A 27375-nucleotide genomic window follows, 5' to 3' on the forward strand; every position below is an offset into this window, starting at 1 on the left:
CTGGGCATGTGCCCTGACCAGGAATTGAACTGTGACCTCCTGGAGGAAACTGCCAGGAGGGAGGAGACTCCGCTCTGAACTGCCTAGAAAGGGGCTCTAGGACCCAGGGCACCTGAGCCGCGGGCAGCAAGAACCACTTGAAAAGCTCCCGGGCTTTTCAGACTTCACTGTCCACGTGCCAGCCGTGGGGCGGTGGCCTCTGGAGGGCGCAGGACCGAGCGGTTCAGGCACAACCCCAACCCGGGTTTTACGACAGACAGTCCCGGTGCGGGAAGAGAGAGCGGGAGCGCAGAGCAGGAGCGCAGAGCGCGGACCCCTGGAGGGGACGGGGCGCAGGGACTCGGGACTCCCCTGTGGCCTCTCGTCTACAGACTTCTGCGCTGGGCAGAGGCAGCCTCGGCTCGGCTGGAGCGGGCCTCCCGGACTGTGCACCGGACAGATTGGACGCCTTCGGGAGGGACAAGGGTGAGTCTGGTGGTGGTCTCCGGGTGCGGTCCGCCTTGCGGGGCAAGCGGGCTGCAGTGGGGTCCCTGGGCCGGCAGGGGAGATGGGGGAGTAACGGAGGGTTGCGGGGGGGGGGGGGTGCCCACTGTTCGATTTCCTGGAACTCATGACCGAGTTAGTTTCATTTCCTCCACTCTGATGGTAGAGCTGCCCGCGCGCGGGTCTCTGACTGCCAAAGGACACGCAGGATGGGGTGGGGTTAGGGTGGGGGTCGGCGGGGCCTCGGAACCCGCTCAGAGGAGCCGTCCAAGAAGCCCAGGCTGTCAGTGGGGTAAATTGCCCAAGTAGCCTACTGAGTGATAATGCCCTCATCAGGAAAGGGTGTCTGATACCTCTTATTTAATTTAATTTAATTTAATTTAATTTAATTTAATTTAATTTAATTTAATTTAATTTTATTTTATTTTATTTTATTTTGAGGAGAAAAGGAAATGCCATTAGATTACTTATGGATTTATATTGTTATATCATTTAAATATTTTTTCACTTTTAAAAATAGTAAATTTTCCCTCTCCTTGTTAGCAGCTTTACATATTATAAACAGCACTGCAACGAACACCTTAGTATATATCTTTCTATACACATACAAGCTTTTCTACAGCATAAGTTCCTAGAAATTCACAATGATGAGTCAAAAAAATATGAATATACTTACATTCCCTCTTATCCTTTTGATATCTTTATCAATGATCAATAAGCCCTAAGCAGTTTCAGTTATTATTGCATTTTATAACAGATTTGCATTCTATTAGTAAGTCCTCTTCTTTGTTTTTAAAAATCTGGTTATTCCTACTAATTTCGTCTTTGAAATTAACTTTAGGATCATTTAGTTTCAATACCAAACTATACCATTGGGAGTTTTATTGGAATTGCTTTAAATTGGGTTTAAATTGGGGAAGGATTGTCTGGTTTGTCATTTTCAATCTTCACAGCCAGAGAGATAACAGTTCTCTCCATTTTTTTTTTTTAAAGCTTTGTTTTGTGCGATTTTCTTCATACCACGTCATCACTTCTGTAAAATGTATTGTTTTAAATTGTCACTTTTACGAGTAGGGTATTTCCCCATTATCTTTTCTGGTTAATTATTGTGGAGATGTGGCTTTTTTATGAAACTGGTAATAGGATCATTGGAGCTTGAAGCTATGAAACTGAAATCTGCAAGATTCCTTGAGCAACACTTCCACATCTGGTTCTGTCTCCAGTGGAACAGAGGAAAGTGTAAAGCCCATTGCCCTCATGGGTGCCAAGAAATGGCTTTGAAGGCATTTGCTTCGCAACTGGGAGTAACTGGGTAGTATGAAATCCACTGAGTCTTTTTAGACATGCCTTAACACCTGTTACTTCCCTTGCCAGGTCCATATAACTTTAAGGCAAGAAAAACCAAAGTGTACCAACTGGTTGCTCAGTTGGTTTCACTTCCGCTAGTTTTTGACTCATCCCTTTAAAGCCAGGTTTGGGTGTCAAGCCAATGCAATTCTCCAAGCTGTTGTCTGATCTTTAAGATGGTGATAATAGGTGTCCCGCCTATTTCATGGAGCTGCTGAGATTAACTGTTTAAAAGTACTTTGGAAACCGTTACCATGGTTTTGTACTTATTTAGATGCAACTTCCCTGAGCCTAAGCGTCTCCAACTATAAAACAGTGAACTCATGGTTCCAAAGTTCGTAGCATATACTGACTGAATAGAGAGATTTGTGATCATGGTTATTATCATCACTCATTACTGAAACCAGTTGCCTTTAGTTACAAGTACAGCAGGCATGAGTCAAACTGGCTTAAATAATAAGAAAGGTCATTGGTTCATGAAACATGTAATTGCGAAATGGGGTAGACTTCAGGGTCAGTTCAAACCAGTGACTCAATGCTGTCATGAAGGACTCGGGTTCTTTCCTTTTCTTTGCATTCTGTCATTTGTAGGTTGCTCATCCCAAGGCTTTAGGATTGGGGCTTCATGCTTTCTCACTCATTCACCCATATTCAGATGAAAGGGGGCGGGGGAGAGAAATTACGAGTTAGAAGCTGGCTTCCTGGGCTGTCTTAGGGGATCCGGGAATCTCCCCGGCAACCATTCCCCGCCACTCAAGTTAGCCCACGTGCCCAATTTTGAATCAATCACAGTGACAGGCTATTAGGAATTATCTGATGGCTTAGATCAAGTTTTCTCAGACCCAGCACTTTTGACCTTTTGGGCTGGATAATCGTTTGTTGTGGGGGGGTTGCCCTATGCATTATAGAACCCCAGCATCTACCCACTAGATGTAAGTAGCAATCAGATTGCCAGAAGTCCTCTGGAGACAAAATCACCCTTAGCTGAGAACCGCTGGCTTAGATACATCAGGTTTCACTTCTAGAACCAGAAGCGGGGCCAGCTCCCCACAAACTCGTTGCTGAATGGGGGAGAAGCGGATAGCCACTCACAATCTGGGCAGTAATAGGAAGTAGGGAAATGGGTGCTGTGAAGGCAACACAGATGTTCACTACGATTCCTTTGGGCCTGGAAAACCCCTGCGTCTTTCGTGCAAATGCCTCTGAGGGGAGCAGCACTTATATAATGAAGTCTTATTGGCGCACAGACAATGTACAGCTATAACAAACGTACAGCTTTCTGAAAACACAGCAGAGAGAGCTTGGGGACAAGCACTAGGGAGACAGGGATGCTCAAGCATTGGGAGAGGTAGAAAGGAAAAGGTGAGATTGACAGAAGCCAACTTCTGTTACAGTCCTGAGTATCCTTGGCCAGCTGTGGCCAAGGTTGCAAATTGGGGCTTTCTGGGCAATATCCAGTTGGCTGACATGTTTTATTTGACCCACACAGTTGGACCACACAGTTTGCAAAACATTTTTTTACTTGGTTGCAAGATTTTATGTTTTTAAAAATTGATGAGAGAGAGAGAGAGAGAGAGAGAGAGAGAGAGAGAGAGAGAGAGAGAAACATCTACTTGTTGTTCCACTTATTTATGCATTTATTGGTTGCTTCTTGTATGTGCCCAGCCTAGAGATCGAACCTGCAACTTGATGTAATGGGACGACACTCTAACCAATTGAGCTACCTGGCCAGGGTTCGCTGCAAGATTTCAAATTGAGAGATTTAACATAAAAAACCCAGATTTCTGACTGCTCTTTCAAAACTGGAAGATCTTCCACCACTGGACCATTTATCCTTGCTGGCTAACCCTTGCCTTCTTTAGACAGGGCCTGAGCTTTCCAACCCACCATCGTATCGTCACCCCTATACTTTGGCAGGATATTTTTGTTAGAATAGGCTCAACTGATATAATGACCAGACCCCAAAATACAATGGCTCAAACACAGTAGAAGTTCATTCCTCATTCACTGAACAGTCCGTGGCAGATGGTCCAGGTCTGTGAGTAGCCCTCCTCCAAGTGATGAATCAGGGATCCAGGATTCTTCCTTCTTGGGACTCCAACACCCCTAGGGCTGTGTCGTCCTGTGCATCCAGCTGATAGTGTGTAGAGCAGACAAACCTGCCTCAGCCCAAAGTAGCACATATCGTATCCACTCACACCCCATTGGGGAGAACTAGTCATATGGCCACATCGAGCCTCAAGGAAGGCTGGGAGATATAGTCCTAGGTGAGCCGACACTTCCCAGCCACAGCTCTGTTATTGTGGAAGGGCAGAACAGATTTTGGTGGACATCAAGCCATCTCTACCTTATAGGAAATTGTGGGGAGAATTCTTCAGCCACTTAAATCACAGACACCCTTGAGGTTCCTGTAGCCCAGTAGTAAATATACCGGAAATTCTGGGACTTTAACCGATTTCATCAGTTTCTTCCAGGTATGGATAAATTGGGGACCGTCATCTCCTTAGGCCTGAGTGTGTACCAACAATGTGAAATGATGCAACACTGCGAGGGGCAGTGCAAGCGTCTAAGGAGCCGCATCCACGGCCTGCTGCGGCCTCTGAAAGAGCTCCAGGCCCAGGGAGAGGGGAGCCTGCCCCCTGGGGTCATCACTGCCCTGGACAATTTCCAGGCTGCCCTAGAGGAAGCTAAGAAGAAGATAGATAAGTTCAGTGATAAGTCCAGTCTCCGTAAGTTTCTAACATCAGGGAAGAACAAAGAACTCTTTAAAGATGTGAACAGTCGGCTGAACGATGTCTACCAGGAGCTCTCACTGACGCTTCAGGTGTATCAGAGGGTGTCTATTTCAACCATCAGCAAAGAAGCCTGGGAACAAGAAGATCAGCAGGATGCAGAGGAAGACTGGCGAGCCTTCCAAACTGGTAAGGCTGACTTTGTCATGGGGAGTAAACGGGGGCATTTCAGTCTCGTTTTGATCTACCAGAGGAGCAGGAAGGCTGAAGAGGTTTGAGCAGGTGTTATTCATGTGACTCAGAACTCCTCACACCCATGGGCCCAGATATGGTGGGGGCTGGTGAAATTTGGGCAAGCCGGAGTAGGAGAGAGGGTGGGGGTGTTGGTACTAATGTCTTCTTTGCCTCTTCATTCTCTCTTTGATGTGATACCTAGAATTCCAGAATCTAATTCCTTCCAGCCTTAGTTTTTCCAGGATCTTCTGTTAATATGTAAATTACCCGGAGGGAGAATTAACTAATTAACTAAGCAAACATGAATTGAGTATAGTCATGTGCCACTTAATGGCAGGGATACATTCTAAGAAATGTGTCATTCGGCGATTTCAACAATGTGGGAACATCAGAGTGCACTTACACAAACCTAGATTGTCTAGCCTACTATACACCTGGGCTATATGGTATAGCCTATTGCTCCTAGGCCACAAGCCTGTACAACATTCGACTGTACAAACCAATGAAATATTAAGTCAAGAGAATATGATGCAATCAGGAGACATTGTAAACATGAGATATAAGGTTGCTGCTGGCATATTATGGCATAAAATTTTACAGTAAACGTTTTTTTATAAGTAGAAAGAGCACACTCTAAAATGACAATAAAAAGTATAGTATAATAAATACATAAACCAGTCACTTATTATCAAGTATTATGTACTGTACATAATTGTATGTGCTATACTTTTATATGACTGGCAAGGTAGTAGGTTTGCTTAGACTAGCATCACCACGAACATATAAGTAATCACTGTGGTACATCACTAGGTGATAGGAATTTTTCAGCTCCATTATAATATTATGGCCCACCATCATATATGCAGTCCATTGTTTTGTTTTGTTTTGTTTTTTTTAAATATATATTTTATTGATTTTTTACAGAGAGGAAGGGAGATAGAGAGTTAGAAACACTGATGAGAGAGAAACATCGACCAGCTGCCTCCTGCACGCCCCCTACTGGGGATGTGCCCGCAACCAACGTATGTGCCCTTGACCAGAATCGAACCTGGGACCTTTCAGTCCGTAGGCCGACACTCTATCCACTGAGCCAAACCGGTTTCAGCATGCAGTCCATTGTTGACCTCAACGTCATTATGAGGCACACGACTGTACCTACTGTATGCCAGCTAGTGTTCTAAGTGTTTGAGACATAACACAGATAAAAATAGACAAAATCTCTGCCCTCTTGGAACATAAAGTCTGCAGATAGAGGACTAAGTCATTTTATCTAAAAGCAATGAAAGCCATAAGCAGGGCAATGAGATAGAAAGTGACAGCGGTGCAGTCTGAGTGTTCAGGGAAAGCCTCTCTGACTGGTGGCATTGCAAGGGACACCTTGAATAAAGAGAAGGAGCAAGCCATATGATGATGAGGGAGAGCAGCATTCCCAGCAGATAAAACGGGAGATGCGAAGGCCCTGAGATGGGGAATAAATGTGGCAAGTGCAAGATGGCTTTGGTGGGGTAAACTTGGAAGAGAGAGTAGTATGAGATGGATGTGGAGAAGTAGGCCAGAAGATACAGGAGCAAGGTCCTACAGGGCCATGAAGGCATGGAAAGAAATGTAGATTTTATTCTGAGTCAGTGGTCGGCAAACTGCGGCTCGCGAGCCGCATGCGGCTCTTTGGCCCCTTGAGTGTGGCTCTTCCACAAAATACCATGGCCTGGGCGAGTCTATTTTGAAGAAGTGGCGTTAGAAGAAGTTTAAGTTTAAAAAATTTGGTTCTCGCCGAAACCGGTTTGGCTCAGTGGATAGAGCGTCGGCCTGCGGACTCAAGGGTCCCAGGTTTGATTCCGGTCAAGGGCATGTACCTTGGTTGCGGGCACATCCCCAGTAGGGGGTGTGCAAGAGGCAGCTGATCGATGTTTCTCTCTCATCGATGTTTCTAACTCTCTATCCCTCTCTCTTCCTCTCTGTAAAATATCAATAAAATATATTTTTAAAAAAAATTTGGCTCTCAAATTTCAATCGTTGTACTGTTGATATTTGGCTCTGTTGACTAATGAGTTTGCCGACCACTGTTCTGAGTCATAGGAGCCAGTAAAGGGAGGTCTTAAACATGGGTCTGACATGATTTGACTTGTATTAAAGAACATCAGTTGGGCTGCCATGTGGCAATGGACTGTAATGATATGTATTAGTCAGTTGCTATACTAATACTGCATAACAAACCATCCCAAATCTCAGAGGCTTGAAACAATACTCATTAATTTTCCTGCTCACATGCCCTGACCGGTTTGGCTCAGTGGATAGAGCGTCGGCCTGCGGACTGAAGGGTCCTGGGTTCGATTCCAGTCAGGGGCATGTACCTTGGTTGCGGGCATATCCCCAGTAGGGGGGTGTGCAGGAGGCAGCTGATCGGTGTTTCTCTCTCATAGATGTTTCTAATTCTCTATCCCTCTCCCTTCCTCTCTGTAAAAAAAATCAATAAAAATGAAAAAAAAAAAAAAGTTCTCCTTCTCACAGATCTGTGGGTCCATTCGGATTCTTCTGATCTCAGGGACCCTGGCTGGGCTGGGCTCCAGGCAGCAGGTCTAATTTTAACATGTCTCATTCTGGAGCCAAAGTTGTAGGAGCAGTGAGTACTTGGAGAATGTTCTTATGGCAGAATTGCAAGAAGGCAAGCTCAACAGTACCAGCACCTTTCAAGCCTCTACTTGTGTCCGCTAATATTCAAAACCATTGATAAAGCCAAGCCCAACATGAAGGGTCAGGGAAATATAGTGTGCCCACTATGAAGCTACAGTGGTGTGGATGTATAAGACTATTACATAGGAGTAAAGAATTGGGACCAATAATTCAACATACCCCAGAGGGCAAGAGTGGAAATGTGAGCCTAGTTAAGAGCCACTTTGAGACTAGGTAACAGATGACGGTGGCTTGAACTAGAGTGGCCCTTGAACTTGGTGGACTTAGTGGAGGACAAGGCTCCAAGGGGATGAAACATGGACTAGGTTGGAATAGGGGGTGACAGTGGAGCCAGATGAGGGAACAGAGCAGAAGGATGGAAACAAATGTGGCCTCTTTACTCCTTTGCAGATCCTGGTGATATGAATTCTAAACTCTTCCTTTTTGTAAGGATTGTGGGTGGAGAGAGAGGCAGTGAAGAGAGGGTAAAGGACATTTGAATGAACCTTCTGGGCACTGGAGCCCAGCAAAATAACTGTTCTGCCACCTTGATGTGGAAGGTGGTCCATCCCCAATCAGGTCAGCAGGAGACACACAACTCGGACATATCGCAACTAGAGGTTTTTTTTACACCATAGCATAATCTTCATCTATCCTTATTTATATAATCAGAAATACATTTAAAAATTGATAGGACCTTCAGTGCTAAAACTAATGAAGAAAAGTGTGGAGAAACACAATTTTGACCTGTGGGCAAAATGGGTTCTTTTCTGGACGAGGGAGAGTGAGGCATCTGTAATCCTCCAACCAACCACCCAACAAAGAGAGAGAGAATCAGGGGTTGGGGACCAGGGGAGAGAGGTGTGTGCAGGGGCCAATCCAGCTGAAAGACAGGATTGGCCCCCAGCCTTCCTAATCTTCCGCTCCCATTGGTCCACTTCCTGGGAGAGGTGGGGGGCATATTGGTGTCATCAACTTGGAGGACAGGATTTACTTTCTGCTCTTGCTTTTCAGTTTTTAAAAACACTTTTATCAAGTGATACATTCACAAGGCACAAAAAGGGCCCAGCGTGAGAAATCTCCTCCTCACCCTTGACCTCAAAGGAACTGTTTCCTTCCCAGACATGATCTCCTTTACCAGTTCGTTGAATAGCCTTCCAGATATTTAAGAATATAGATTTTTTTTTTTTGGTCATTGTTACACAATCAGTAGCATCCTAAACACACTGTTCTGCTTCTTGCTTTTCTCATTAAATCTTGAATATTTGTCCATATTAATTTCCATAGGGTTGCCTCGTATTCCTTGGTATACATGGGCCATATATATTTAAACAATTCCCTATTAGTGGACATTTGAGTTGTGTCCAGTTTTTCACAATTGTAAATAGTCCTGCCTTAAGCATCTTCGTGTATATTTCAGGATATCTTTAGGAACAATTCCTATAAGTGGGTCAAAGAGTATGAGCACTTTACTTTTATTTTATTTTATTGATGTCCCCAGTCTCCTCACCCCCCCCCCCCCGCACTTAAAATTTTGATAGAGATTGCCAGATTGTCCTCCGCAGAGGTTATATCAATATCATTCCTACCAACAATGTATGAGATTGTGTTTCTCCACACTTTTCTTCATTAGTTTTAGCACTGAAGGTCCTATCAATTTTTAAATGTATTTTCTGATTATATAAATAAGGATAGATGAGATTATGCTATGGTGTAAAAAACAACAACAACAGTGTCTCAAAGAAAGAAAACTTTATTTCTTATTTAGGCAAAGTCCAGGAGATTACGAGGTAGCTGTCCTTTCCAGGAACTTTCAAGGTTAATGCACTTTCACGTTGACACCAACTTCCTTTGCATTTCTTTCACTTCATTTCTTGGTCAACGCAAGTGACACGGCCATGCTTCAAGGCATTTACTGTGTGCTTAGAAGTAGAAAGGTGAATATTTGTGAGCAGTAGTTGTAATCCCTGCTGTAATGAATACGATGTTAGAGAAAATGGGACATCGGTGTGCTTTTAATTCGCATTTCTATTTTTGAGTATTTGCTACTCTTTTTTCCCTGCAGAAAGTGAAATTATCGAAGCTTCAGTGGAGCAAATGAAAAATGAAGTGGAAAAAATCATGAGGCACCGTGAGTTACCTGTGAACTGCTGCTTCTGGCTGTCCCCAAACCGGAAGTCATTTGTTCAGTAGGAACTCCAGCCTTCCCCCACCCACCACTGCCCTGGGTAAGGGTGGATGGTTGGGAACCGCCCACAGGTTTGCGGATGTGCTCATAACTTAGCCCGGGCTTCTGTCCATGGAGTAGCGTTTGAAGGGAGCTTCTTGACCCACAAGATACCTTCTCGTACCGGTCTAAGCGCTGACAACTTCCTCGAGATGGTACCGAAGCTTCTTTTGCTGAATTTCCAAGAACAAATTCAAATCAGATTTAAAATACTTTTTCATCACGCGTTTGGCCAATCTGTATCCGCTGTCAGAGCCTTGTACATAGAGCCAAGTCCGATACAGAGAAAGCCCCTTGCCTTAGGGGAGCTCACAGCCACAGGGCAGGAGGGAGGGAGAGGAGAGAGAGTCGTGTGAACACAGGCCAGCAGTGGAGTCACTCAGCTTGAAATACGTATCTCACTATTGGAGCTGAAATGACTAAACGAGATGCTAAACGTTCAAGTGCCGAGCTCAAGTCGCAGTAGGAGTAGGAAGGCCTCCAAAATGAGAGAGATGGATTGAGATGGAGGTTTAAGCTGGAGAGACAGACAGGACTTGAAGAGGAGGGGAAGGAAGTGCATGACACATTTTTGTTAACCATCCAGCTGTGTCTCTACTGATCACTCAGAGGCTCTGGAACCTCTTCCCCAGGCTGAGAGTCAGAAGGTCCCGCCAGGCCCAGCTTTGGGTCATGGCGTAAGGCTTCCCACTTAGATGTTTACAGAGACACCTCTTCCCTTAGGACACCTTCCTCAGCTCATTGACTCTTTATATCCTTCTGTCCTACGGTCAGACTTCGAGAAGTCAAAGAAGGCGTTCCTAACATATAAAGTCAAGGAGATTAAGAAGGAGGAGCTTTCAGAAACTGATTGGATCTCGATAAAGAAAAATAAATTCAGCGAGGTTTTTAAAGGAAAATATTACCAATCTCCAGTGGCCATAAAAGTATTCAACAACGTCCAGACCAGAAACCCTGGGTAAGTCCTTTTGTATAGTTCTCTCATGGTATCACTTCACTTCCTCTCTATAACTCCCCAAGGAGAGAGGCGTATTGTCTCCATTAGGTGGAAGAACGGGGTCCCCAAAGGCTGAAATGACCTGCCCTCTACTCTTAAGGAGCAGAGCCTAGACTTTAAGTGCATGTCTTCTAACCTCAATTCTAGAAACTTCTCTTTTATTCATACATTTAGTTATTTAAAAATTTGTATTCCCTCCCATTCCTATTTCTCAGTTCCCCATCCCCTCCACAGGCAATAAAGTGTGTTTCGTTTGGAGGTGTTCTTGTAAAATGTATATTGTTACATGTGTGTGCATCTTTAATTTTCACAAACGATAGTGTTATATGTCTGTTGCCTACTTACTGTTCTTACCTTTCCACTCAGCATCAGGGAGCATGTACTGTACTTGTAGCCCTTTCCTTCTGACTGCTGTCCATGGTGTAGACCCACATTTTACCTATTTTCCCAATAATGGAACCCAACCTGTTTCCAACGTTCCCCCCACCAAAAATAATGCCACCGCAAGTATCCCTTTATGGGCCTGTATGAGAATTTCTTTGGGCTGTGTTGCCAGGAGGGGAATCCAATGGGTCACAGGGGAATCAATGGGTCATGCTTATATGAAATTGACTAAGTACTACCAGAATGGGTTGCAGGTGCCTATATTCTCTCAAGCAATGTGTGAGAGCTCTATAGTTACATGTCTCTACCAACTCTTAGTGTTGTCCAACTTTCTCATTTTTCTTATGCTTATGGTTATAAAGTAACATCTTATCGTTATTCTGATTTGCATTTCTGTTTGCTAATGAATTTGAACATTTATTCTTATGGCTTTTAGCTATTTGGGTTTCCACTTCTCTATATTGCCCTTCTTTCTGTCACAGTTGCTGTTTTTGTCATGTCAATTTGTAGAAGGTAATATGTATATTGTGGCAATTAATCATTTCTAAGTTTTAGATACTGCAAAGGTCTTCTCTCATCATATTTCCTATACTTTAATTTTGCCAGTGGTGTCCATTAACAGACATCTTAAATTTTGATGTTATTAATTCTACCAAAATGTTACATTATTATATATTTACTAGAGACCCGGTGCATGAAATTCATGCATAGGGGATGGGTCTCCTCAGCCCAGCCTGCACCCTCTCCAATCCGGGACCCCTCGGGGGATGTCCAACTGCCAGTTTAGGCCCAATCCCCACCCAGCCTAGTCGCCCCACACAGCCTGCTTGTTCAGTCGTTTGGTCATCCCTCACTAACCCCCCTGCCGGCCTGGTTGCCCCATGCAGCCCGCTTGTTCAGTCGTTTGGTCGTCCCTCACTAACCCCCCTGCTGACCTGCTCATAGGCAACCATCTTGTGATGGCCAATTTGCATATCACTTCTTTATTATATAGGATGCTCTTGAGGTGCCCTTCCACTCCCCTAGGCATTCTAGATTTCTTCTATTAACTTTGAGTTTTATTTCTCGCATAAGGCTTTAATTCTCCTGGAATCCACCTTTGATATTATGTAGGGCCTAGTTTTATTTTTATCTACACAATGAAACCATTTTCTCTACACCAGCTATTAAATGTTTTTCCCCATTGACTTGTGGTGCCATATTTATTGTGTATTAAGTTTCTATTTAGACATGGATCTGGCTCTAACCTCTCTATTATATTCTACTGGTCAATTTGTCTTTGCACCAATAACACTGTGTTTTGTTTTTATTATGACTTTTTAGTAATTCTCAGTTTCTAGTAAGGTAACTCCCTCCATCTTGGCTCTTCTTTCTCAGGTTTACTAAGCTAAATAAATATCACATTCCTCAACATACACATTGAGATTTTTATTGGGATAGTATTTTTAACAAGTTTATTGGAACATCATTTACATACCATAAGATTCACCCATTTAAAGTATATAACTTAATGGCTTTTAATGTACAGAGTTGTACAACCATTGCCATAAAGTGATTTTAGGACATTTGCATCATCCCACAAGGAAACCCTATAGCCTTTAGCAGTCACTCCCCATATACTGCTACCCCCACCATCTCTAGCCCTAGGCACCTACTAATCTACTTCCTGTCTCTATGAATTTGTGTGTTCCGGATATTGCACACATGGAATGATACGAAATGTGGCCTTTTGTGTTTGGCTCCTTTCACTTAGCATGATATTTTCAAGGTAAATCTATGTTGTAGCATGTATCGTGCATGCTAATTCTGCTGCTAAACACTGCCATCAGTGGCCAAGCTCATCTCACCCCAGGATGCTGACAATCCTCCACACGTACACAGATGGTCCCTACACTAAATGTTCTCAGAGGGACCCTCCCATCTTGAAATCTTAATTGTCCCTTTCATCCTCATAGAACAGTGAGGCATGTTTTCAATAATGAGGTCAAAACCATGAAGAAATTTGATTCTCCTAACATCCTGCGTATATTTGGGATTTGCATTGATGAAACTGGTAAGGAGTGCTTCTGGGGTTGTTCCTTCTTTTGGTGGTCTGTCAAATATCTCACAATGCATTGCATTTTTAACCCTTTGCACTCGCTTGCTTTTTTCTCGAGCTGCTACCGATGCTAACCGTGTCGAGTCACACTAGACATCCGAGTGCAAAAGGTTTAAGAAGAGCTGAAAGGGTGGGATCTACACAGTGTTATTGTGATCAGTGTTAGTTTTTCTGCATCCCAAGATGCAGGTTCCCATATCCTTTCAGGAAACAAGGGCTTGAATTTGGCTTCAGCCCGAGTGCTGATTTACACTAATGTGGCCACATCCTCTTCTCCCAGGCTACTGGGGATCTTGTTCAGATACTGGCCTGAGTGATGGAAGCATTTTGTTGCAATAGAACATTATAAAGCTGTCTGACCAGTATAAGGAATCTACCCTGGATCATCATTAGTGTAGATCAAACCCCAAGACTCAATTAACCTGCCCCTTTATCAAGAATAAGGAATCTATCCTTGCTCATATCATTAGTGTAGATCAAACCTAAAAACTCAATTAACCTGCCCCTTAACCAAGAACTTCATGCATCCGATTCTTTTTCATTTTAATTTTTTAATGTGGCTGCATTTTCCCTCATAGCATGGCCTCTCCTGTGGGTTACGCATTGCTGCTCTTGCCTACAGAGGGGACAGAGCAACCTCTTTACATGTTTTATCCCCTTTAGACGTCTCTCTACAGCCTCCCTCAACTAAAGGAAAACTTCCAGTGATATTTGGTCTCCTGGGTGACGGCTGAGGTGACTGACTCATTCTTTGTGTGTTGGTTCTTGCATCTGAGGATGTGAACAAAACATACCATGCCTCCTGGGGCTTGAACTTGAGTGGGGGAGGCATTACTCAGATAACTAAGAGACTGTGTCATTACAACATGCCAAATACTAGGAAGAAGAGGTATGGGAATTCCGTGGGTATGTGACCCGTTCAATGAGGTCAGGATGCAAACTGTGTGGGAGCAGGTGAGAGGGTGGGGGAGAGGCAGTGCGGCGCTGAGTCTGTGTCTGTAGAGATAGGGGGAGATGGGCTGCAGAGCAGGACCTCTGAGGGGGGGCTGATCTTCTTTCCATCAGTGACCCCACATCAGTTCTCCATCGTCATGGAGTACTGTGAGCTCGGGACCCTGAGGGAACTGCTGGATCAGAAAAAGGACCTCACGTTGGCTGAGCGCATCGTCCTGGCCATGGGGGCAGCCAGTGGCTTATGCAGGTACCATATGGGTTAAAAGGATGCTCAGAGGAACAGAATGAGACTTCCTCCCCTACTGATAATCCCAGAGATGATGAGAGAACAGGCCAGCAGCCCAAGATAGTCTCCCCTTCCTTGCGTTTTTGTTGTTGTTAATCCTCACCCGAGGATATTTTTCCACTGATTTTTAGAAAAAGTGGGAGGTCGGGGGGAGACAAAGAGAGAGAAACATCGATGGGAAAGCGACACATCAATTGGTTGCCTCCAGCACTTGCCTGACCAGGGATTGAGCCCACAACGGAGGTACAAGGGGGAGAGGCATGGTACTGACCAGCCTCTTTGTTCCGGTAATAACTGTCGAGCCCCCCGCCCCCAGGAAGGTCTTGCAAAGGTCACTAACGCTCCCTGCCTTTGGTCACGACAGGCTGCACCATTCTGAAACCCCTGAACTCCACGGAAACATCAGCAGCAGGAGCTTCCTAGTAACTAACGGCTACGAAGTGAAGGTGAGCGTGGCCGTCCAGGGGGCTCTTTGAGTTCGACCTTTGTGACTGTTTGGTGCTGGGAGAGGGACACCTGTTTCCCAGAAAGGCTGTGCCTGCTTGTTTCTCTGCCTTAACCTTAGAACTGAACTCGAAACTCTTTCCTTGCCTGGGCAGCTTTCCGTGTGCCCACCGTAGGTCAGACTCAATCCTGCCTGCTGTTAGGATGCCTGTCTTCACTCACCACCTGCTTAGCAGGGATGGGCAAAGAGTCATTTCCCTTATTTATTTTTTTAAGGGATTGGGACTAAATGATTTTTAAAATATGTTGTTATTGATTTCAGAAAGAGGAAGGGAGAGGGAGAGAGAGATAGAAACACTGATGAGAGAGAAACATTGATCGGCTGCCTCCTGCACACCCCCTATTGGGGATCGAGCCTGTAACCTGGGCATGTGTCCTGACTGGGAATTGAACCAGCCACCTCCTGGTGCATAGGATGAGGCCCAACCAACGGAGCCACACTGGCTGGGTGAGAGTGATTTCCTTTAGATGCCTGGACACCACTTCTACATCCCCCCAATACCCACCAGGGGATCTTCTCAGGCCCAACTAGGCATTCAGACTTACATGACTGACACAGGCCACACTTGGCCTTTGGAGTCACTTAGAAGGGGACCATGCAGGAAACATAGCTTGCCAGCACGGCAGCGTCAAGTCTTTCTCTCCAGTGGAGTCCACACACACACACACACACCACCACCACCCCCACCCCCCCCAAGTCATCCAGGAGGTGTTCTCTTTGCCCTGCCCCAGGAGCTAGAGAAAGAGGCTCCCCTCTGGTCGGTGTGCAGCCCTCTAGCGTTAGAAGCCTCATGACCCTCAGAAGTTATAACAACTTCTGAGGCATATCTTCAAGTGTCCCCACAGGAGGCACGTCAGTTATAAGACTCACCACAAAGCCCAGCATCCCTATCAGCTCTTTATAGTCTGCATACCCCGTCAATAAGCTTTACCAATCAGTGATCGTTTTTTGTCATCCATAGTATTACTTAGGAGCATAGGTGACGGTCTGCTTTTCTCAGGTTCCCGAGGGAACGGAGCTAAAAAGGCAGATTCTAATAAGGAAGAGAAAGGGTTTAACTCAATGTCCACAATCCCCAAGTGCTGAAAGAATATTTTCTTTGTCACCCGTAGATGGCTTTCTTCCTTCCAGCATTATGAGTTTCAGAGACAGCCCTCAAAAAACAGAAGATAGTTCTTTTCTGCCATTCCTCCTCGTCGGTGTGATATAAGTGCTCCCAAAGCACCATGACTATATCACTCAGGGTCTTCATCCCGCCTGACAGTAACATGTGCTCTTCAGCCTTTCCTCTCTGGTATCTAGCATGGTGCCAGATGTCAGAGGATGTTAGTGCTCAGTAAATATGTAATGGAAAGGGGATGAGCCTGGCCAGTGTTGCTCAGTGGTTGATCATGGACCCATGAACCAAGAGGTCACTGGTTCGATTACCAGTCCAGGTACATACCTGGGTTGCAGGCTCAATCCCCAGTGGGGTGTGTGCCGGAGGCAGCTGATCCATGTTTCTCTGTCATTGATATTTCTAACTCTCTATTCATTCCTCTTCCATCCTCTCTCTCTAAAAAAGTCAAATGAAAACATTTTTTAAAAAGGGTGGGGGATAAGCCCTGTAAGTGTCTTATCCTTTTCCTGACCTTGCCCCTAGATTTGCATATCTAGCCAAGTTTGGGGGTGGCAAACCTCTGCACACTGATGGTACTAATGACAGGTGTACATGGAGAAAAAACAATATCTGCTCCCATTAACTGTGTTGTGGCTTCTTTAAGAGCATGGCATTGGCCATGCAGGGTCAATGGGGATAACTCACAGTTGTCATGTAAAATCCAAAGCAACAGGCTGGCTGTTCTATAGGGTCAGATAGAACAGAGAGTGTACCCTATGTCATTTTTTCAACTGTTTCTGAGAGAAAGCAAGCCATGTGGTAGCTCTATGCACCTCTTCCACCCTCACTTAGTGGAGTTGAGTCCTCAACTGAGAAAGCACTGCATCTAATACAGTGATACTAGAACAGCTACAACTTACCAAGTCTTACAAGTGCTTTATAACCATTACTAGAGGCCCGGTGCACAAAATTCGTGCACGGCGGGGGGGGGGTGTCCCTCAGCCCAGCCTGCACCCTCTCCAATCTGGGACCCTTCAAGGGATGTCCAGCTGCCCAGTTAGCGATGGGGCCTAATCAGGCAGTCGGACATCCCTCTCACAATCCAGGACTGCTTGCTCCCAACCGCTCACCTGCCTGCCTGCCTGATTGCCCCTACCACTCCCCTAACAGCCTGATCGACACCTAACTGCTCCCCTGACAGCCCCGATTGCCCCTAACTGCCCTCCCCTGCCAGACTGGTTGCCCCCAACTGCCCTCTCCTGCTAGCCCAGTAACCCTTAACTGCCCTCCTTTACCTGTCTGGTCGCCCCTAACTGCCCTCCCCTGCAGGCCTGGTCCCCCCCCAACTGCCCTCCCCTGCAGGCCTGGTCCCCCCCAACTGCCCTCCCCTGCAGGCCTGGGTCCCCCCAAACTGCCCTCCCCTGGAGGCCTGGTTGCCCCCAAACTGTCCTCCCCTGAAGGCCTGGTTACCCCCAACTGCTCTCCTCTGCCAGCCCGGCCACCCCTAACTGCCCTCCCCAGCAGGCCTGATCGCCCTCAACAACTGCCCTCCCTTTCAGTCCTGGTCCCTCCCAACTGCCCTCCCCTGCTGGCCTGATCGCCCACAACTGCCCTCCCTTGCAGGCCTGGTACCCCTCAACTGTCCTCCCCTGCAGGCCTGGTCACCCCCAACTGCCCTCCTCTGCCAGCCTGGTCACCTGTAACTGCCTCCCCCCCCCCCCCGCTGGCCATCTTGTGGCAGCCATCTTGTGTCCACATGGGGGTGGCCATCTTGTGTGTTGGAGTGATGGTCAATTTGCATATTACTCTTTTATTAGATAGGATCTCAGGTAATCCTCATTGCCCCATTTTATAGAGAAGAAACCTCTGTGTTTCTCTTAGTCAATACACCATAATAAATTAAACCCATAATGCCAGCCAGTATGGTAGCCACACAAAGAGAAGACATCACTAGAAATACATTTCAAAGGTAAAAGACTATCTCTGGCAATCGTGTGTAGCACCAAGCCCTTGCCCACTACTACCAACCCAAGATTGTGTTGTTTCTTTCTATCTCTAATTCACCTCTCTATCTAGCTTTCAGGATTTGGGTTGAGCAAAACACAGACTTCCATTTGCAGAACAACTAAGAGAAAAAAAGAAGAGAGAGTCAATTCCACAGCATATATCTCACCTCAAATTCTGGAAAATGTGTACATTGAATATGACATAAAAGCTGAAATATACAGGTATGTTCATGTTCTTGCTCAGACTCTAACTCAAATGAACAGGCTAGGAAAGCCCAAGTCAAACTCCACATCCAAACACCATCATACCTCTACTCTATTGAATGGAATTGGGTGACAATCAAAAAATTCACTGAACTTTCTAGAAATGGCTAAGAGGTGTGGGAAAACAGAAACATTCTGATTGTTCAGCTTCTTGGTTTTCTTTCAGCTTTGGAATTGTCCTCTGGGAAATCGTCACTGGGAAGATCCCGTTTGAAGGTAACCAGGGGGAAGGTTGGCTCAGATGGTGCTGGGATTGGGTCCCTTTCCAGAAGACTAGAAATTCCCCATCAGTGCTATCCTGGTGCTTTGTTCTCCAATGTGGGCACTGCCTGGGCTGGTCAGTGAAGTCATTGGAAGCTCTTGTTTCTTCAGTACTTAAAGTCCCTAAGTCTGATGCCAGCAATCATCATCCAGAGAGATGTGTGAGTGCCAGAACAATATTTAAGCCTCTCATCCTCTTGTTTCTATGCCAGGCCATGATTCTAGGAAGATCCGCCAGCTGGTGGCTAAGGACAAGCACCAGGAGCCACTGGGTGAAGATTGCCCTTCACAGTTGCAGGAGATCATTGATAGTTGCCGGGCTTATGAGCCCTCCATGCGGCTCTCTGTTAAGGGTAAGGTCCTCTCTGATCCGAAGAATATGAGTCCCATGTGTTAGTTCACATTTGTGAAAGATTTCCTTTTATGGTTCACAAGCAGGGGTGATTTTGCCCCTCGGGGGACATTTGGCAATGTCTAGAGACATTTTTGGTTGTCACAACTCAGGGAAGATGGGTGGGATAGATCATACTACTGGCATCTAGTAGATAGATGCTACTCAATATCCTACAATGCACAGGACAGCCTCCTACAACAAAGAATTCTACAGCCCAAATATCAGTACTACCGGATTTCAGGAACCCTGTGTTAAGGGATGGTGTTTAGTCTAAAGTGGGTTGGGGAAGTAGATTATTCCAGCCTATATTCACTATATTCATATTCATATTCTCATTCTCTCTCTCTCTCTCCTCTCTCTCTCTCTCTCTCTCTCTCTCTCTCCTCTCTCTCTCTCCTCTCTCTCTCTCTCTCTCTCTCTCCTCCCTTCCTCTCCCCTCCTCTCTCCTCCCCTCCCTTCTTTCCTTCTTCCCTCCTCTAGGCTCCCTTGCAACTCAGGGCCACCCTGGTATTAGAGAATCTAAAACTGAGACTAATTCACACTAAGATGCGCGTTTATCCCTCCTTTGTATTTGAGAAGCTACTTGTATTTGAGAAGTTGACCAAGTAAGAAGGAACATCATATCACTAAGGCATGAATGCAGATGGTGGTTTAGGCTCCACCCAGCCAGGCCAAAGGGAGTGCAGTTCATACACTGTTGTGCAGTGTAGAAACCTCTTTGTGCTTCTAGCTTGGCTTTCAGCTCCTCTTGTCTAACTTTCTGCTCATTCATTCACAGAAATCTCAGAGAAACTGTCTATCTTTCGCAAAGCTGTGGATTGAAACTGAAACTAAGGAGTCCCTGGATAAGAAACTGGAAGAGGCGAAAGCTGGGCATCTTTCTCTCTCCTATCCTCGGCATGAAGTTATTTATGGGTTCAGGGAAGCAGCACTTCTCTGTTACAAAGAGAAAACAGTCCAGTCATGCAGAGCACATCCCCCTCCAAACGATACTGTCAAAAATATGCCTCTGATAGTAACTGTGATAGATGTTTCACAAAATGTCTCTCTCTCTCTATGGACACCTCTTAGCACGGTGACTTTGCAGCTCCTCCCATGGCAAAGTGGAAGCTACACATGAAACTAATATATTATTGTATGTCCATTATATTTAAATTGAAAAGAAATACTCTCTCTTACAAACTGATACAATGATATATCTGGGGTTTAATTTTAAATAATCCAGGGGGGAGGGGAAATAATTATAGATAAAGAAAAAAAGTAAAATAAGATTAGCTATGAGTTGCTAACTGTTGAATCTGGATGATGGGCACATAGTGGTTCATGTACTCTTCTCTTCTGAATATGCTTAAAACTTTCCACATAAAATGACTTTTTTGAAAGGGAAAAAAAAAATAAAGCCTACTTTTCCACTAACTTGAATCTAGGCTGGTATTGTGACTGGCTTTGGCCAATAAAATGTAGAAGTGATAGTGTGCCCATTCCAAGCCTAGGCCTCAAGAGGCCTTATACATTTCCACTCCCTCTCTTGGAACCCTACCCAGACATGAACTGGGCTACTGTGCTGGAGAATGAGAGACACATGGAGCAGGGACAACCGAACCCAGCTGGTCCAGTCACATGAGTGAGTCCAGTCAGCACCAGAAGAACCACACAGCTGAACCAGACGAAACTGTCCATTCAGACCTAGCCAGTTTGGCTCAGTGGATAGAGCATCAGCCTGCAGACTGAAGGGTCCTGGGTTCAATTCCGGTCGAGGGCACATTCCCGGGTTGCAGGTCCCGGTAGGGGGTGTGCAGGAGGCAGCCAATCTGATTCTCATCACTGATGTTTCCCTCCCTTCCTCTCTGAAATCAATAAAAAATATTTTGTTTTTAAAAACTGCCCATTCACAAAATTATGATCTAAATAAATTACTGTTGTTTTAAGCCACTAAGTTTTGGGATGATTTGTTACACAATGGTAGTAAGTAAGCGAACACTGTTCAGTCTTCCTCTTGACCATTGAACGAAATACAAACTCCCCATTAGGGTACCCATAGCCTGTATCTCTGACTCCAACCTTACTTCCTATATGAAGTTCCAGAGTTCTTCTACCAGATATTGCAAACTCTAATGTCTATTGTGTCTCAGTGGAAACCCCCATGAGTGTGCTAGCCAGAAGCGGAGTTTGGTGAACAGATGAGCATTGTTAAGGACAGCCTCTGCTCACTTCAGTCTTTTTTTTTTTTTTAATAAGGTAGTAATGGGATCCCAGTGTTTCCAGAGCTTTCCATTTTGTCAAAAGAAGCTGGATATCCAGATTTCTCTGTAAGTTGTCATATTTTTAAAGGTTGGCATCTCATCAAACATTATTTTTTTAATAAATCTTTATTGTTCAAATTATTACAATTGTTCCTCTTCCCCCCCCATAGCTCCCCTCCACCCAGTTCCCACCCCACTCTCTGCCCTTACCCCCCTACTGTCCTCATCCATAGGTGTACGATTTTGTCCAGTCTCTTCCTGTACCCCCCACACCCCTTTCCCCCGAGAATTCAGTCCACTCCCTTTTATATGCCCCTGATTCTATTATATTCACCAGTTTATTCTGTTCATCAGATTTTTTATTCACTTGATATTTAGATTCACTTGTTCATAGATATGTATTTGTTGTTCATAATTTTTATCTTTACCTTTTTCTTCTTCCTCTTCTTAAAGAATACCTTTCAGCATTTCATATAATACTGCTTTGGCGGTGATGAACTCCTTTAGCTTTTTCTTATCTGTGAAGCTCTTTATCTGACCTTCAATTCTGAATGATAGCTTTGCTGGGTAGAGTAATCTTGGTTGTAGGTTCTTGCTATTCATCACTTTGAATATTTCTTGCCACTCCCATCTGGCCTGCATAGTTTCTGTTGAGAAATCAGCTGACAATCGTATGGGTACTCCCTTGTAGGTAATGAACTGTTTTTCTCTTTCAATATCTCTCTTTGTCTTTTGCTCTTGGCATTTTAATTATGATGTGTCTTGGTGTGGTCCTCTTTGGATTCCTTTTGTTTGGGGTTCTGTGCGCTTCCTGGACTTGTAAGTCTATTTTTTTTCACCAGGTGGGGGAAGTTTTCTGTCATTATTTCTTCAAATAGGTTTTCAATATCTTGCTCTCTCTCTTCTTCTGGCACCCCCATAATTCGGAATTTGGTATGCCTGAAGTTGTCCCAGACGCTCCTTACACTATCTTCATATATTTTTTTAAAATATATTTTATTGATTTTTTACAGAGAGGAAGGAGAGGGATAGAGAGTTAGAAACATCGATGAGAGAGAAACATCGATCAGATGCCTCCTGCACACCTCCTACTGGGGTTGTGCCCACAACCAAGGTACATGCCCTTGACCGGAATTGAACCTGGGACCTTTCAGTCCACAGGCCGACACTCTATTCACTGAGCCAAACTGGTTAGGGCTATCTTCATATTTTTGGATTCTTTTTTCTTTTTGCTTTTCCAGTTGGGTGTTTTTTGCTTCTTTGTATTTCAAATCTTTGACTTGATTCTTGCGATCCTCTAGTCTGCTGTTGAATCTCTGTATATTATTCTTTATTTCAGTCAGTGTATGCTTAATTTCTAGTTGGTCCCTTTTCATATCCTCAAGGGTCTCACTAAATTTATTGGCAGTTTCTAGAAGATTCTTGAAAAACCTTTTAACCGTGGTTTTGAACTCTATATCCAGTCGTTTGCTTTCCTCCATTTCTTTAATTTGTGACCTGTTTCTTTGTCTCCGCATTTTGGCTGCTTCCCTGTGTTGATAGAGTGGCTTTATGTGCTAGGTGTCCTATAGGGCCCAGTGGCTCAGCCTCCCCAATTACCTGAGGTGGACACTCTTGGTGCACCCCTTTGTGGGCTGTGTGTGCAGTCTTGTTGTAGTTAAGCCTTGATTGTTGTTGGTATCACTGAGAGGAATTGACCTCCAGGCCAGTTGGCTGTGAAGATCAGCTGTGTCTACAATGGGAGAACTTCTGTGCTAGAGACACCCTTATGGGGCAAGACTTGCTTCAGTGGGGCTTTGGTGCCCACTGAGTCTGCCCCTTGAGTGTGTCCCTTATGGATCTGAGGAGTTGTAATCTGGATGGTCCCACTCTGACCACTGGGAGATCCAAGGAGGTGCAAATGTAACCTCTGCCTGAGGCCACCCAGCTGGAGCTACGGAGAGATCTGCAGATTCCTTTCTTTGTTTGGGGTTTGGAGGTGCCCATATGAGGCCCAGCTGTGAAGCAATGCAAGCTGCTGTGAGGCCTTGGGCCTTCTTTTGGCGGCTCTGGGGCTCTCTGACCCAGCTGCAGTTTGTTAGGTAATTTTAGGTTGCAAAGGGCCAGGCCATTCATATGCAAAAGCCTCTGTGCACAGCTTGGGAGGGGCGGGGTCTCAGGGTGGAGCAAACAGCAATGGCTGATCCTCAGCCCTGCCCTAACAGGCCCCTGGGTCTCAGTGTCCCTCAGTAATTGCTGCAAGCACCTCTGAGAGAAAGCTGCCCTCACATTTCACCCGCTGCCAGACAGTCCAGTTTCTCCCCGTATGAGTCTGGGTCCCTAGAGTCTCACCCGGAACTGGAGTTCAGAGCAGTGGGGAGCTTGTGTGTCCCTCCCGATTGAAAAAGACAACAGCATATTCAGTTGCCAGCCCTTTCCGCGCGCGCACCTCCATACCTCTGCACTTTACTTCCGCGGCTCCTATGAGTCTCAGTGTGCTTTTCTCTTCCCTTCTAGTTGTAGAATTTCCACTCAGTCAGCCTTCCTATGGTTCTGAATGATGTCCGTTTTGTCTTTTAGTTGTAGTTTTGAAGTGGTTGTGCGCGGCAGCAATTTCAGGTGTTTACCTATGCTGCCATCTTGGTTTCTCTTCAAAAATTATTTTAATGCCATATAGGACGAACAAAATATGTTAGTCTGGGAACTACGATATTGTAATCTCTGCTAGATTCAAACTGTGTCTCCTGAACCTGGTCCTCTTGTTCTGAAATTTTATACTTTTGCTCATGGTGAATACTTTACATAGCATACACTAACCCTACCTCTAAATACCTGTCCCCACCCCCCCAAAACACCCCAACTCATCCCAATTCATTCAACACCAAATGTTCCAATCACTGAGGAGATACAATAAACAAAATAAATTGGGAGTTTATATTCTAGTAATTTCGGGGGGCGGGTAATATGGCTGATTTCTATTCTTTTGTATATTTTACTATTCTTTTAAAACTAGAGCATCTATAATAATAAAAGCGTAATATGCTAATTAGACTGGACGTCCTTACAGACGACCTTCTGGACGAAGCCACAGCGGTGGGAGTTGAGGCAGAGGCGGCCGAGGCAGAGGTGGACACTCGTGCTGTAGTGGCAGGGGCCACGCCCCTTGCACGAATTTCGTGCATCAGGCCTCTAGTCCTATATAATAAAAGGCTAATATGCAAATAAACCAAATGGTGGAACAACTGAACAACTGGTTGCTATGACATGCGCTGACCACCAGGGGGCACATGCGGACCATGGTGGGCGTTGGCCATGGCAGGATGATGGAGCAGGTGAGCAGGGGTGCCAGACCAAGACGGGGTGCTGCTTGCTATCATCAGGGTGAGCCTCTGGTGGTTACTGAAAATTCTTTGCTCCTGTGCCCTCCTAATGGCGCCAAAGCCACCGTTCGCACCCACTGCCAGTGCCAGCCCTGCTTGCATCCACAGCCAGCGCCTGGCACTGATCCCTGAGGGCTTCTCCACCTCCCCCTGATCCTGAGGGGCAATTTGGGACAGCAGCCGCCGTTCGCACCCACTGACAGTGCAGGCCTTGCTTGCACTTGCTGCTGGTGCTGGCCCTAATCGCTCCGTGCCGTCAGCAGGTACAAACAGGGCTGGAGCCATTAGCATGTGTGAGCGGTGACAGCGGGAGTGGGACTGCCAGCAGAATGGGGACCAGGGGCTGCTGCCGGAGGGGCCAGGAGGGCGTGTGGAGGATGGGCCAAGACCCACCCTGTACCCACCGCTGCCTCAAGGCCCACAGTTCCTTTCAAGGTGCGTGAATTCGTGCACTGGGCCTCTAGTGATTTTATAAGTAAAAAAATGTAGATTAAGCATGGGCAGGTTGAGCATTTAAAATTATTCTTTTTTTTAGAGTTTTTCTTTAGGTTCTATTTTCATCTTTAAAATCCTTTGTTGTCTTTACTGTAGGGCTTACAATGAAAATTCTCCTTTGTAGACTAATTATTTGTACTCTGGCAGACCTACAGGCAGAAGTGGATTTACTGTGAAACTAATAAAGCTTAATCTCCAGCGTCCCTCACTTTGCACAGGATATCTTCCAAGGCCCTGTAATTCATTCCCTCCCAACACACCATTTATTTATGAAAAATTTCAAGTACACAGAAAAATCAGTATAATTATACTCTGGACACCTATATACCAACCACCTAAAATCTACAGCTAATGATTTACTATATTTAGTTTATCACATACTTATTCATCTATCCGTGACTCTCTCTACCCATTAATCCATTCTAGTTTTTTATGCATTTGAAAGAAAACTTCAAACATCAGTACACTTCATTCCAAAACACTTCAGCATTTATATTAAACTTAAGTTTAATATTTATTTATTGGGGGGTTAGGGGGATGAGCAGTTAACATTTCTAAGTTGTGAAATGCACAAATCTGAAATACACCACTCAATGAGTTTTGACAAATGCATACACATGAATAATTCAAACCCCATCAAGATAATGAACATTATCATCATGCTAGAAAGTTCTGTTATGCCTGTACAATCCATCCTTCTCCTTACTCCTGTCCCACAATTCTGATTTTTAACAGCATTTTGAGGCATAATTATCCTATCTAATAAAAGGGTAATATGCAAATTAACCATCACTCCGTCACAAAGATGGCAGCACCCATAGCCACAAGATGGTGGCGCCCAGTCCTCTCAGCCCCGCCGGAGTCCCCCAGATCCAGGGGGGCGGCCGCTGAGCGCGGGCAGGTGTAGCAGCCTGGTGGAATGCTTGCTTCATCACCGCAGCGACGAGGTAAGTGTTCCGCACCCAGCCACAGATGGGCCTCTGGGCAGTGGGCACGGAGCGGCCAGGCCCCGCAGAAAGCTACCAGTGCACCGATTTGTGCGCAGGGCTACTAATTACATAATAAACCATACACATTTAAAGTGTGCAAGTTGATAAGTTTTTATGTAGATACCACCACGATCAAGATAGTGAACATATCCATCAAGTCCTAAAGTTTTCTCATGCTCCTTTATAATCACGCCCTTCCACTCCTGACTGATTGGGCACCACGGGACAGTTCTGATTGGACAGGGCAAGTCTTAGGCGCTCCCTCATAGGTGACTAGGAAGACATAAACAAGCAGAGCCTAGTGCTGGAAGCTCTGCTTGGTATACAGAGCATATGAGAAGCCCCTGCCAGCACAGTGGCTCAGCTCTCATTGTTTGTAAAATGTGGGCCCTTGGTTGATCATGGGAGTCCATCTCAGCAGATATATTCCTTCTCGTGATTCACATCACATGAATCTTCTTAGGTTCCACGAGCCAATAGAAAGGTTGGTATTTTCCACCGGTAAAGTTTGGAATTTCACTCTTAAAGGGAACACAAGCCAACACATTTTTTTCTAACTATATGTAACTTTTAAAAATTGGAGACAAGACTATGTGTTTCTGGCTTTGTTTATTCCCTTCCTCTGAACCTGGCCATTAGGTGGACATGAATGAATATGCTTTCAGAACCATCTAGTAACATTCTGTAGTTTTCACTAAGCAGCCGTTTGGGTTGTACAAATTTCTTTAGCCATGGGAGTAGCCATGCTTAAAAGCTCAGTAGCTACAGCAAGAAAAGGGGGAAAAGTAAAAATACCAATGCTAGTTTTGCGGGATAAAAATATTGTCATTATTCGTATTGGCCAAGATTTTCAATTGTTTATGCTCTCCTCTGCTACCACTTCCACTGAAAACTGGCAGCTGAGTAAATAAAATTCTGGCAATGTGCAGTCTGTGCCAACGTTTAGATTTTATCGAGATTTCACCTTTCAGGAAGATGTTTGAAAAATATTAGCTGTTAAAGTGATGTGACAATAGTTTAGTAGCCGGCAATTTATTGCAGTGATTTGGGATTGAAGAGATCATATTAGCAAATTCGCATGCGCTTTCCAAACCCAAGAGAGAATATATACAAACGGGATGGGGAGGGGGAGGTATTTTGAAATTATTATTAATTACCAGCCTTTGGCTGAAGACAGCTCCTTCACTAAACAGGGAGAAGCAGCAGGAGCCACAATTTTAATATTTTCATCTTCTCCTCAAAATGTACCGATAAACCTTTTTCTTACAACTTTTCTTCCGCCAGAAAGTTCAAATAAAGAGCGGTAGAAGCCTTCCTCCGTCCCGTTTGGGGGCTGAACGCGAGGGGA

The 27375-nt window shown here is 45.1% G+C and overlaps 2 protein-coding genes across 3 annotated transcripts in view; one reads left to right on the top strand and one right to left on the bottom strand.

Moving 5' to 3' along the window:
- ZFP1 (ZFP1 zinc finger protein) overlaps nt 1-27375 on the bottom strand; it is an 837904-nt gene that overhangs the window by 347615 nt on the left and 462914 nt on the right. The gene's annotated exons all lie outside the window — the stretch shown is intronic.
- MLKL (mixed lineage kinase domain like pseudokinase) lies at nt 261-20873 on the top strand. Of its 2 annotated transcripts, none has more exons than XM_028142801.2 (11): nt 261-465; nt 4295-4751; nt 9532-9597; nt 10468-10651; nt 13030-13127; nt 14238-14373; nt 14777-14858; nt 18093-18244; nt 18453-18502; nt 18760-18900; nt 19720-20873. In XM_028142801.2, the coding sequence occupies exons 2-11, from the start codon at nt 4307-4309 to the stop codon at nt 19761-19763; spliced, it is 1398 nt and encodes a 465-aa protein (XP_027998602.2). In that variant the 5' UTR covers nt 261-465; nt 4295-4306; the 3' UTR covers nt 19764-20873. The 2 variants fall into 2 exon arrangements, with proteins under 2 accessions (XP_027998602.2, XP_027998603.2); XM_028142802.2 differs by having other exon boundaries at nt 412-465; nt 4305-4751.

The sequence above is a fragment of the Eptesicus fuscus genome, chromosome 21 (genome assembly GCF_027574615.1).
Source record: "Eptesicus fuscus isolate TK198812 chromosome 21, DD_ASM_mEF_20220401, whole genome shotgun sequence".
NCBI classification, from domain to species: domain Eukaryota; kingdom Metazoa; phylum Chordata; class Mammalia; order Chiroptera; family Vespertilionidae; genus Eptesicus; species Eptesicus fuscus.

What these genes read in the sequence shown, in the direction of transcription:
- MLKL (XM_028142801.2), top strand. Translation starts at nt 4,307, where the DNA reads ATGGATAAATTGGGGACCGTCATCTCCTTAGGCCTGAGTGTGTACCAA. An exon ending in GGAAAAAATCATGAGGCACC is followed by an intron (nt 9,598 to 10,467) that starts GTGAGTTACCTG and finishes TCCTACGGTCAG; the next exon opens with ACTTCGAGAAGTCAAAGAAG. An exon ending in ATAAAAGCTGAAATATACAG is followed by an intron (nt 18,245 to 18,452) that starts GTATGTTCATGT and finishes GTTTTCTTTCAG; the next exon opens with CTTTGGAATTGTCCTCTGGG.